This window comes from Sesamum indicum, linkage group LG6, assembly GCF_000512975.1.
Source record: "Sesamum indicum cultivar Zhongzhi No. 13 linkage group LG6, S_indicum_v1.0, whole genome shotgun sequence".
Classification (NCBI taxonomy): Eukaryota; Viridiplantae; Streptophyta; class Magnoliopsida; order Lamiales; family Pedaliaceae; genus Sesamum; species Sesamum indicum.
Genome location: NC_026150.1, coordinates 3,860,789 through 3,873,024, shown reverse-complemented (window position 1 = coordinate 3,873,024; position 12,236 = coordinate 3,860,789). Strand labels below are relative to the sequence as shown.

The following is a 12,236-nucleotide window of genomic DNA, read 5'->3' as shown; positions in this document are numbered from 1 at the left end:
GTAGGCACAGATTTGTACCCAATGCTTCAGCTTGGGCAAACCTGACATTCATGACACAAGTTCAAAATTTTGCTCTGCTGTCTGCTTCACTTCATATTCAGAGCAAAATATGGCAAAAAGATTCAGACACTCTGCATCACTCTCATGATGCCTGTATTTCACATATACAGTTTTGCAAGCCTGATCATACAAGAATCCTGGTAAAAAAAGAAAAATAGAATAGAAATTACAACCACAACTTCAACAAAACTTAAGTATAATTTTACAGATCAGTGTACAAAACCGCAACCCCCCCGAAGCACTTGGACGTTGGGGGTAAGAATAAGACTAGAAAAATGGGGAGAAAGGAAAGCATTTCCAGAAATTAAGGCAAAAGGCGAGTACAAAAGCTAAATCACAGGGATCATATGGGAAAAGCATAACTGGGACCTGCTCCGGGGAACATATCAGTTGAACTTCCCAGATGCTTTGAGTCACAAGGATCACAACCAATGCATTACACCTGCAAACGAACGGAACTGAAGTAGAACCGAGACTAGTTTACGTGGGCGGCCAGATTTTTTAATGTGATGCCTTGAATTATATTAAAACAAACATAGAAGAATACATGAACTGCAACAATGAATCCAAAGACATGAGCAATGACTACACATAAGGTGCAAGTATTAATTAGCTTGCGTCCTGCATACTATACAGATTAATTGAAGCCACTGCTCTAAAAATACATCTTTCAATTATGCACAGAAATTATGTTCATAAGAATAACAGCAATGGTTAAGTAAAAACCTCAGCTCATATGAGCAAAATTGAGATGATCCTAAACCTTGATGGAGGTATACCATGTCCACACAGACCCTGGAGGAATTAATATATGTTACAAAAATGGTAAAAGCCCAAGCAATGTCCTGCATTCCTTCAAAGGTGAATTTAGAATATGTAATATATACTCATGATGATGAATCACCAAATATCATTAACTGTCCGAGAGCCATCCTTGCTCGAAGCTGCAGCAGTGAATGAAAAAACAATTTAGCAAATAAATCAAAAGTCAAATACTATCCAACTAAGACATTTGTATTCACCTTTACATCCAGACAATGATCATTGATCATATTCTTTAGTTGAGTGATTATGCCGGCATTCCGAAGTTCAGTAACCCGACGACATGTGCCTGGACTGCCAGGAAAAGTAAGATTTATAAGAGCCCAAAGAGTAGCTGTGCATAACCGGCTGTCAGTACTCTGCAAAAACTTGACCAATGTTTTTTCTGCATCATTGCCAGCCTGTGGGAGAAGTTGGTTCATTACTGCTTCCTTGTGGAGCTCATTTCCAGAAGCCACATTGCTAAGGGTGTACATACCCTGCATGAGTAAGTATTTGGTCTATCATGATTCATAATATGCAGAGGGTAGAAAGCTGAGCTGCCATATAATGATAAAATGCTGAATTGCCTACATTTATCAAATATGAACATGGGAGCCAGCAAGTGGTTATTTTAGTATTCATGCGATCTGCATAATAGTGTGGCAAGCTATCCTTCTTATCTTTCTTTCCACGACATGTGATAATCCTTTCATGAAATAAAAGAATAGCTAAGGCAAGTACATTTACTAGTAGATAATTTGCAAAGGAAAAGGTAATGCATATATCTGAATTGATACACCCACAAAAACGCCAAGGTGCAATTTTATCTTACTTGAAAAGGTTTTGGGCACATCTTAAGAAAAAGAGAGATTGTAACTCTCAAGTTATCTATAATGCAAGTATTATCACAGGGGAATAGAAAATGGATGAAATTCCTGCAAACAGAATATGAAAAAGAGAATTTTCATTTCTTTATCATATCATTTTACTTTCTTTTTTGTGCATTTTCCATGCACAAAATTTTCAACCTTCAAGTTATAAGTTGTTGCACCTCAAATTAGAAAACTCATATAATATAGAACTGATTATCGCCACCCTGTCAGGTGTCTTCAAAACAACACGCTGGTTGCTAGAATTTGGCACCTTCGAATGAAGAGAGCACCACTAATGACAAATATATGGGTACAACCCATTGACCTCTTGATGGGGAGCAGGAATAGTAGATACTTCAACTCCAATTTCTCCATTATTTTTAAAAAGATTATACACTTCAGAAATAAAATGTAGTTACTCACATTGCATCAAGCATAGAAGCATAACAGCCAAAACATACAGATACGATAGCTTATCCTCTTGTGAGAACCCATTTTTCCTATATACCATAAAGATTAATATATCTACTAATTATTTATGTTATTATCAGATCGTCAACTAGAAACAGCAATAGCTCTGAGGGTATTGCAATTCAGGTAACACCATCTTATAATCATATTAGTACTTTATACACTATTTAAACACATACACATGGGAAAGCTCCTTACTTGAATCTGAACTTCCACTTTTGAAGTGCTTCGCAATTGCCTTGCAATAGCATGCAGGACAGCGCCATCCTCCCCAAACACATAGTTAATGGAGTTTAGAGTACCATCCACAAGATTGCGAACCAAAGCTAAAGCTTGCCCTTGAACAGAAGGCTCAGGGTCTCCAGTCATCAATATAACAGCAGGTGAACAGAGCATCAGTGAATAGAGCATCAAGTACAAAAAGAAGATTCTTGTACATTATTGTTTGTTGTTACTTACCATTGATGAGGCTTATTAGTGTTGCTGATGTTAATTCCAAGAGAATTTCTTCTTTACATCTGTAGCTCACAAGGAAAGTGAGATTCCTCAAGGCCCATACGGCATTAACCCTAATCGCCGACTCCATTGACTTTGAAAGCTGAACCAGCTGTTTGACACCTCCACATTGCACGAGTACTGATTTATGGGCCATAAAATCAACCACTATGTTGCTGATGGCTCCCAGAGCAGCAATCTGAAAAAGGTCAGATTCAAAGAATACATGTTCAGTAGTTAACTAATGAGTTGAGAAAGAAAAAAACATATAACGTAGTACAATCAAACAAAAAAATCATTTCATAAATCTCGGAAGCATTCAAGGCAAGATTCTCCCAGGTTCCTTCCAGCATGAAAAGTCGAGGATTATTAACAGGTATTTATGAATTGAGGTACTCAAAGGATATCATGTGCAATCTACAGAAGAAACAACTGTATTTATTTTCACTTGGCACAATTATTAATTTGAAAAGGTGCAATTCAGTAAGTAGGCGCCTAACATTTGGTGGTCTCAACTGATTCTTGTTATGCTAAAAGTTTCAGAGGACACAAGCAGCAAGATGGGAGCAGGTGAGTACCTTCAATGTAGCAGGAATTTGTCTAAAGGAGAAAAAGTCAATATAACTGGCTCAATCAAAATTCAATGACAGGACGAGGTTGGGCTTTGAGAAGACAAAATATGGAGTATCATCGCCGTTTGGCTCACAAAATAATTGCTCGTAATCTAATTCCGCAGAATGTGGATCTCAGAAAATGCTTATCAACAAGTTGTTTTCATATGGTCGGGCTATTGCTCAACCGCTGAATGAAAGAATTGATATAGAAACACATAAAGGAAGACATTTCAGGCACGCACATGCTGTAGAGATGTCTTCAATGATAAGTGGTTTTCAATTCTATTACAAGCCCAAGGCCATGTTTACATTCTTTGTTGTAATGGGATGAGGTTCCCTTACCATCCTAAGCATAACTTAGTTTGGTAAAAGCCTGGTGATTAACTTGAGCTGCGAGCCTCGTAGGAAAATGAAAATCTTTGGGTAAGATATCCAATTAATATGATGGGTTTATCTATCCTACCAACCTAGACGAGCACCCAAAGACCAAAAAACCCCTAATTTACGTTAAATTCTTGATAGACTTATACGATAAGTTAGTTGTGTGAATGATAAATGCTTATTTATTTAATTTAGTATATGTTAGTTGAATGAAAACAAATATTGTACTCCATCATCAATAAGACTTGATTAAGAAATTTAACTTTGCAACATTGATATATTGAATTGATACAATTGGTTTCTGTTACGTGGTGTCAAGGTAAAGGAGTGACATAATTTTCACATGTAAATGCTTATGAGGCCTAAGAACTGGCACCCTGACAACAACAATCAAATGACCACTTTCAAGTACAAATATAATAATTCATATTTCAGTGATAGTAAAACAACAAAATTCATAAACATACCACTTTATTTCATTATGAAGCAATAGTAACTAATTCATAATTAAATCATCAATATGGATTTTCTCTCAATCACAACAAAAGATACCCAACAAAGAAGAAATTAAGCGTAGTATTAATTTTTCAAATGTACCTTCCACTTTAAACTTTGTGAATATTTCTAATCATGAAAAAGCTCCATAGTTTCTCACTACAAACAACCACTGAAGGGAAAAAAAGGGGGATAAATAATGTGAATATTAATAAGGGCCTTTTGGTCTTATTGTATAATCACAACCCATTATCGAACAAATTAAAAGGTGAGATAGGATATTTGACTTAATTATTGGTCCAAGTACACAAAATCATCAATCAGTTTCCGTGCAAATCTCATATCTGATCAATTAAATTATCAATCACTTCTTATCCTACCTAGAGAAGTGAACATAACCTAATAGTTCCAATAGCAAGTTCTACTAAAATCTACTTACGTGCTTCCACATAGGTTTCTATACTAGCAAACGTTCATATTCTCTCATCTAAGACTCTTCACTATGAGCTCCGGATCACCTTTTCTTATTTTTACTTTTTTAATCTCGATAGATCTGATCACTTATTTCAAGCCCCATTCTTTCCACAAACTGCACCTGAAATTGGACCAAATGAAAAGCATTTGTCGGTCAGACACAAAAGCACTTTTTCGTTGCTTTGTTCATCATAGTTTGATAAAAGAAGTGAATGTGCATTACCATATGAATGAATGGAAGCTGCTAGGGAGATTCAAATGTGGGCGCAGAATCGAAGGGCATGCAATAATGGCTGAATCTAGATTTTGCAAGGCCAATGATTCCGCCGGATGTTCGGAGATGCTTCAATAATGTTAAAAGGAAACCAGAATTCTGTTGGTTTACATGGTATATAGTCGGCGCTTCCAAGGTCTAAGGGAATCTATGCATCGTAAAGAAAAAAAAGAAAACAAGAGGTAATGAATGTTTACCTATAAGGATGACTGCTCATAAGTCTCGCTATAATTTTATTTCGATTATGGTATATGGTAGATATGGTCCGGTTTTGTGGATATCTATAAATGGAACCCTTCATTCACTTAGTTGCGCTGTTTAGAAGGCTAGAAATGTTTATAAATCATGAACTCATAATGCGGAACATAGGAGAAACTGCAACTTTCCAAAGATATATTAGCCTAATCTATGTCATTGTTTATTCATTGAAAAGCACTTCTATTTATCCGCACACAAAATCTTTTATACTGAAGATAACTCCAGCGAAACCATGATAGAGACAATAAGGTAGAAAACTTTAGATTCACTATTAATATGTATGGACCCAAATGCATTCAACCTATCCTGTCACATGTACGCTAACAAGGTCAAATCACTGTCTTTACACTTACGTTTTGAATACTTAAAGACTAACATATTCTACATATTTTATAAAAATTATTTCACAGAATTGCACATAAGTAGATCAGTTGAAATCTGACATTATTCCTATTAGCCCATTACAGTTTTACCAAGTTAATTGTTGCTCATTATCAATCTGTAAACTGCAAACTTCTACAGTCAAATAATACTTGCACTGTATTATATCATAAAATGACCCTAATACAACATATAGGCTGGTATACATTACTGTACAAAAAGGCAACCCGAAAAGCTTATTACGTTCATCACTACATAGATTGTCATAAGTATTTATAAATTTGGGATACTGCTCTCCCCTTAGATTTGGTGTAATTACATGTAAACCCTATGTGGTTCGGGAATTTACATTTAGAACCCTTGGCTTTTGTTTCCATCCGATAACAATTAGATCCCTTCATAAAACAAAATTCAAAATCTATGTAATTTGCTATATTAGTGAAAAAATTGAACAAAACTCCATATTTAGCCCCGATTGACTTACTACTACAATATTTCATGTCAAACAAATCTTTTGTGATCAAACTACCCTTACATCTTCACACGCGCTAATGCATGTGAGGAGACACATCTTCACCCTTTTAAGCGTAGTTTGGCCCTTTTTAAGCCCAGAAAAGATTTGTTTAACATGCAATAAATTAGTAGTAAGTGAACTCTAATTTTTTGGTTAATATAGCAAATTCTGTGAATTTTTAATCTATTTGTTGGACGGAAACAAACGACAGGGATACTATATGTAATTCCTAGACCGCAGGAGGTCGATGTGCAATTACACCAAACCTCACGGGAGGACGGTGAAATTATCCCTATAAACTAACATCGAATGGGAAAAATATTTCTAAATAGACTGTTCGATTAGAACTTTATAGTATGGCTTTTTGTTGCAAGTAATGGATTAAATAATGGCATTTAGAGGGTCCAATAACAGAGTAAGGGAAGACAAAGATAATCAGCAACGCAATAAAGTCAGAGTTTTTACAGGGTGCTGTTAATGACAACACATATACCTTTAGGAAACTGAACATGAGTTAATTATAATAGGCATTTTTCATATCAAATATTTAATTGATAATGCTTCTTCCATCTTCAAATGAAACGTTTATACTGATGTCTATTTGCTGTTGCCTGCTGGGACTGGCAATTTGCATACTAATACCCCGAACTTTGCCCAAAGATCCTTACTGGAAAATTTGACACTTTAGCTTCCTCCCAGAGTAACGACAACTAGCCCATCAAGTTTCGTTCAACCAGAGCTATCATCAATAACTTATCCCATTTACCTTGCATCTTAAGAGCTTTTATCTCATCAGCAAATGCAAGGCGCAATTAAGTAAATGGGGATAATAATGCAAAGAGAAAGGAAAGTTCCCCATGACCACAATGGCAAACATACATATCATTTCAGGAAAACCAATGCAAAAAGAACAAAGATACCTGGACAGAACTACTGGAGTCGCACAAAAGCCGAACCAAGGGAACAGCGACAGCTTCGTTCATAAATTGACCTGCGCTTAAATTCTGAACAGTACTTTAGACAGAAGAATAAATAGAGGAACGGGGCACAAGAACCATACATGCTAATTCATGAAGCAAACCTTGACGGAGCGAGAAACATTCTTCAAAAAATTGCACGCAGCAGTACGCACCTCAGCGCTATCATGAGCCAGTGCTTCTGTTACGAAATTTAACACCTACATGGAAGAGTTGGTTACTAATGACAAAACTCATCAATCAAATATTAAGATGTTTCTACAGATTACAATGCAAATTATTGAATATTGATCAAATCTTTCCTGGGCTAGCCAATCTATAAAATCTCAGAAATATCATGCAAAGAAAATACTTGCGCCCAAGAGATGCCTTACATTTGGGAAGAGGAGAAAAAACCATGCATGTTCGGTTTTGGACTTAAAACACTGAAGGATAGCAGAGGTGCCAAAGAAACACAGATGTAACTGCTAAAAGGAAGCATCATGAAGTGTACACTAAATGACTACTCAGAGAGAGAGAGAGAGATTTGGGAGAAACCAAAGACTTCATGATACAACAGTAAATTAAAGCATGACCACCGTAATCAATAAAGAAATAAAGATAAGATGGAGAGAAATTTTATTCCCTCCCCTTACTTTGTTAAGTATAATCACTAGAGAAACTAAAACAGAATGCTGGGCTCCAACCTCCAACTTCTGAAAGAAACATCTTTTCATCCATAAGAGGCCTTCAAATGAGAATATTAAAGAAACGCAGCATGTTTGTTCATTATAACGAGAACCAAGGCCCTTATACATTCTATTTTTCTTATTTAGGGTGTACTTCTCCAATTCCCATTGTCATATATATTATGCATCTACTTATTAAACAAGTCGTTGATATATCAAGTAGAAAAAGTTGACCTATTTTACCAAACAACTGAGTCCCAGGATGGCTGACTCTGAGGATCATAGCTAACAATAATAATCATTTTTGTCAAGTAGTAAAATGATATGCTTGCAAAAAGTTTATTAGGGAATATGACATGATTTCTTGACTCAAAAATTGCTATAGCTAAGAAGCATGTGATAAAAAGAGAAGAAGTGAAAGAAAGAAAAATGAATTCAAAGGAACAGAAAAGGACCAGGAGACTAATCAATAACCCCAGCATACCAGGAAATAGCAACATGAGCAATGATGATGGTTCACATGAAAAAACCAACCTGTAAGTCAAGGACCCTATCCCTGCAGCATTCCAACTTTGAGCAAAGATCACCCAGGAGTAAAAATATCCCTTGCAAACGTTTGGCTTGGTAAGAACCTGCATTTAAGTGCTCGCATAACTTCTCAATAAGATTTGCGTTGAAGGCTATTTTTTGCATATCCTCCTTTTCAGTTATCAGACTAGACAAGACAAAGGGCGCCTCATCTCCAACTGGACCAGGATCATCAAGAAGCTCAAGCAATACTGATACCAATGAGTTCTTGATTCCTGAATCTTGAAGATAAGATGTAGAAGTATTCCTTATACTGATCAAACACATACAGGCTAACAGCCTTGTCCGAGGATGCTTATCCTTCATCAATTCAATCACAACATTGAGAGCCCTCCCATTTTCAGGCCCCATGAACTTTGCAGAAACTTCTGGATTTTCCTTCACCATAGCAGCCAAAGATTCTAAACTAGCATCCTTCTGATTTATAGAACCTCCAAGAAGACCAACAAGCCTCTTTATAACTCCAGCTTCACTCAATGCCTGCTGCTCTGCAGTTGTCTGGCAGGAATGGGTAATAATATTTGCACCAAGACCAGTAACATTCTCGTTCTTGCTATTCAGCAGGGAAAGGAGGAATTCCATGTTTTTCTCTTGAAGAAATTCATACTTTGGAGCCCGTTTTGATTGATATATCAACTTAAGAGACCGAGCACCAGCATCAGCAACCTGCAAAACAGATTCCAAATTTATCATGCTTCATAAAACGTCATAAGTAGACCCAAAATCGATTCATTAGATTCTGAAAACTAGATAATATTAGCAATTTTACTCCTTGAGAGTTGAGACTTGTGTAACGTTTGGCATAAATTGAGCAAAAAGGAAGAAGCATAAAATTTTATATCTGATCCAAACCACTGAAGCTCTAAATGGTAGCTGGCGACATGTTTTCCCAGTCTGTTTATAACACAAATCAGCAAGCATGACCTTCGACAATTTTTGTTTCTAGCTTTCATATATGCATGTTGTAGAAACTCTTTCTTCTACAAGAATAATAAAGAAAAATATAAGCATGATCATAAAAACTTTATTTTATTTGCAATGATTCACGAACGTGGAAACTTGACATGTAGTAAGGCCTATACAGTTCATACATATTGCATGGTAAATTTCTTTAATGTTGATATGGCAGCCCCATTCTTTATTATTTGAGTTTTGATGGAATGTCCATGAATATATACTAGCTAGACTGTAAATAGAAATAACAACCAAAAATGCAGAAATCAAACTTGAAAGGTATTCATGCATTACCAGTTCCCGGATAGAGTGAGGATATCAGAAAGAAAGTAAGATTAAATAAAGTTACTAACAGTTAACTTCATTTCCCAAATCAGGCAACTGTTTACTTCATCAATCAGAATATACATCAAATCCTTAATCCAACACCAAAAATTATCTAAAGTTTGATATCGTCAAGCAGACTTAGTCTCTAAGAAAGAAAGCGAAAAAATAAAGTAATATAACTAAGAATTGACGCCTATCCCCCCCCCCCCCCCCCAAAAAAAAAAAAAAATTTTTTAGCAAACCGTCGAAATTTCAAGCCTTAACAAAACAAAAAGAACCAAGATTCCCCAGTTATTCAGAAGCGTTACATAGAGAATACCATAAAAGGAAGTGTACCTTCTCATTGAGATGAGAAATGAGACTCAGTAGAAGGGGAAAAGCTCCCGCATCCAAAACAGCCTTAACCCCTGCATCTAATCCACATGCAAAGCTCCCAATTACCGCAGCTGACTGAATCAACACGGATTCATAGAACTCACGATTGTCCCCACCGCCTCCCTGCGCGGCAGCAGCGGATGAGAGAATGGAGACGACTGAGGGCACGGCGCCAAGCTTCAAAAAAGCAAGCTTTTTAGTACGATTCCCAATTATTTGGTTCTTCAAATCCCTCAAAGCTTTCAACTTAGCCTCGTAGGGAGTGTGAGCTGAGTTCAGGCGCCCGATCAAGTCCTCCGGACGGCTGGGATGATTGGATGTAGCAGAGGTGGGCATCTTCGGGAAATTCTCTTCTCTTAGACAAATTGAAATGCAACGCGGCGAAGGGAATGCGAGCTCGGCCAAGCCGCCGCGGCGAAGGAGGAGGAGGAGGGGTGGCCTTGAGGATGATTGAGGTTTGTACTTTCTCCGTTTGGTGCGTTTTAAGTGCTGTGTTGTCTGCAAGTTGCATTTACTTGGGAATTTGAAATTGAGAAAGCTAAACTCGCGTTTTTCGCAGTGGTAAAAGCTAACTCGCGTTTTGGGTAATTCCAAACCATTTGGTGAGGGAGTTAAAAGATTCCACCACAATCACTAAATTCATTTTCCGTACTTCTTTTCTCGTAGTCATCGAAAATAAATATATTTATTTATTTATTCAAAAATATATATCTTTTTGTAAATAATGACCTGGCACATTTTGTGCTTATGCACTTTCTAAAACAGAAAAAATACAAACTATTCTTGTGATATTGCAAATGAGCAAACTATTCCTTATTTAAAAAAAAAAAAAAAGCAATTTGCCTTCTTGTGTTTTTAGAATACAACAACTTATCCCTTTGTGTTTTCAAAATGAAACAATTTAACTCTTTAGATATGAAGGAAAATTACAATTATTCTTTTTATAGGGAGTAATTTATTCATTTACAATATCATACGAAGATAAATAATATTAAACCCCTCTCTAAAGCGAAGTTCGAGATTTTATAAGATAAAAAAAAGCTTATAAAATAAAAAAAAAAAGATGTATTTGCCCTTTTGGAAAAAGTAGGAAGTTTTCAATTTATTTATAAATTTTTTAACAAATTTCTTTAATTCTGGTTACATAAATTTAAAAAAATATATCGTGACTAATATTTCATAAGTTCTATAGTATTATTTACTCAAACAATTCAAGTACTTATTATTACAAATAAGATCTGTAATCTTATAAGACGTACGTGCTTAATCAATTTTGTAATTTTGAGACACGAACCACATCAAATTTTGATAATCTCGAATATAATCGAACTTAAGATCTTATAGTCATTATGTAAAAGATGTAATTCAAATATAATTTAGAAAAGAATGAGCAGAGTGGGTGGATATAAATGACAGTAGCAGCAGTCAAGAATGGTATAAAATTCTTAAATGAGTTGATGCAACATATTTAATACAATTACAATTTCAGTGTAATGGTCATTAATAAGTCCTAAAATTTCACGACAAAATGTGTGTGGGTGAAACATCACAAGTACAGTACAGTAGTAACATTTGATGATTTCATTTACTCCACACAGACAAGTTTGGGTGACTTATTATATGCATACTGATGAGGGGAATTACATCAACAAGGTCAAAAAGACCAAATTGTCCTTTTTTAAAGAAATCTGCAATAGAGGACAAAATTCGCGTATGAAGACGCCCCGACCTGACCCGCTTGACCCGGTCCAACGGACCCGTCCGCTTTGACAGCCGTTGGATCACCTGACACCCGAATACCCAGATGATACCACGTGGCACGTCCCTATGCGGTACCGTACACTTATAAATACTAGCATTTATGAATATTTATAGCAAATGCATTTATCACGTTTTTAATCTCACCTGTTCTTCTTAGATCGCTTTCGACCCCACTTTTTCTAACTTAAGTATCGGAGGGCCTTAGCTGAGGATTACGTAGCAAGTCTAACGTACGTTCTGTTCTTAGGATCCACTTGTAGGGAGCTCGAAAAAGGGTTCAACAACTCAATCTCAGAGTATCAAGATTCAGCGATCCGACCCGAATTGTGCGACCTGCATCATATACAAATTTAAAATTAATGTGAGGAAAAATCGAATTAGTCCCCTGTGATATGGTAAATGTGCAAATTATCATTCTATGAAAAAAAAATTAGCAATTTACCCCCTGTATTTTTTAAAATTAAGCCATTTAACTCCCAGAATATGGGTAAAT

General features: G+C 36.0%; 1 protein-coding gene across 4 annotated transcripts; it reads right to left on the bottom strand.

Annotated features, from left to right (window-relative positions):
* On the bottom strand, window positions 13-10,522 carry LOC105163622 (armadillo repeat-containing protein 8). Of its 4 annotated transcripts, XR_847940.2 has the most exons (11): window positions 9,944-10,522; window positions 8,273-8,992; window positions 7,175-7,270; window positions 7,014-7,097; window positions 2,667-2,901; window positions 2,406-2,566; window positions 1,083-1,361; window positions 965-1,004; window positions 787-855; window positions 430-502; window positions 15-197 (listed from the first exon to the last, which is right to left on the bottom strand). XR_847940.2 is itself a non-coding variant. In XM_020694784.1 (10 exons), the coding sequence occupies exons 1-9, from the start codon at window positions 10,316-10,318 to the stop codon at window positions 818-820; spliced, it is 2,028 nt and encodes a 675-aa protein (XP_020550443.1). In that variant the 5' UTR covers window positions 10,319-10,522; the 3' UTR covers window positions 13-502; window positions 787-817. The 4 variants fall into 4 exon arrangements, 3 of the variants coding, with proteins under 3 accessions (XP_020550443.1, XP_011080339.1, XP_011080340.1); XM_020694784.1 differs by having other exon boundaries at window positions 13-502; XM_011082037.2 differs by lacking the exons at window positions 15-197; window positions 430-502 and having other exon boundaries at window positions 702-855.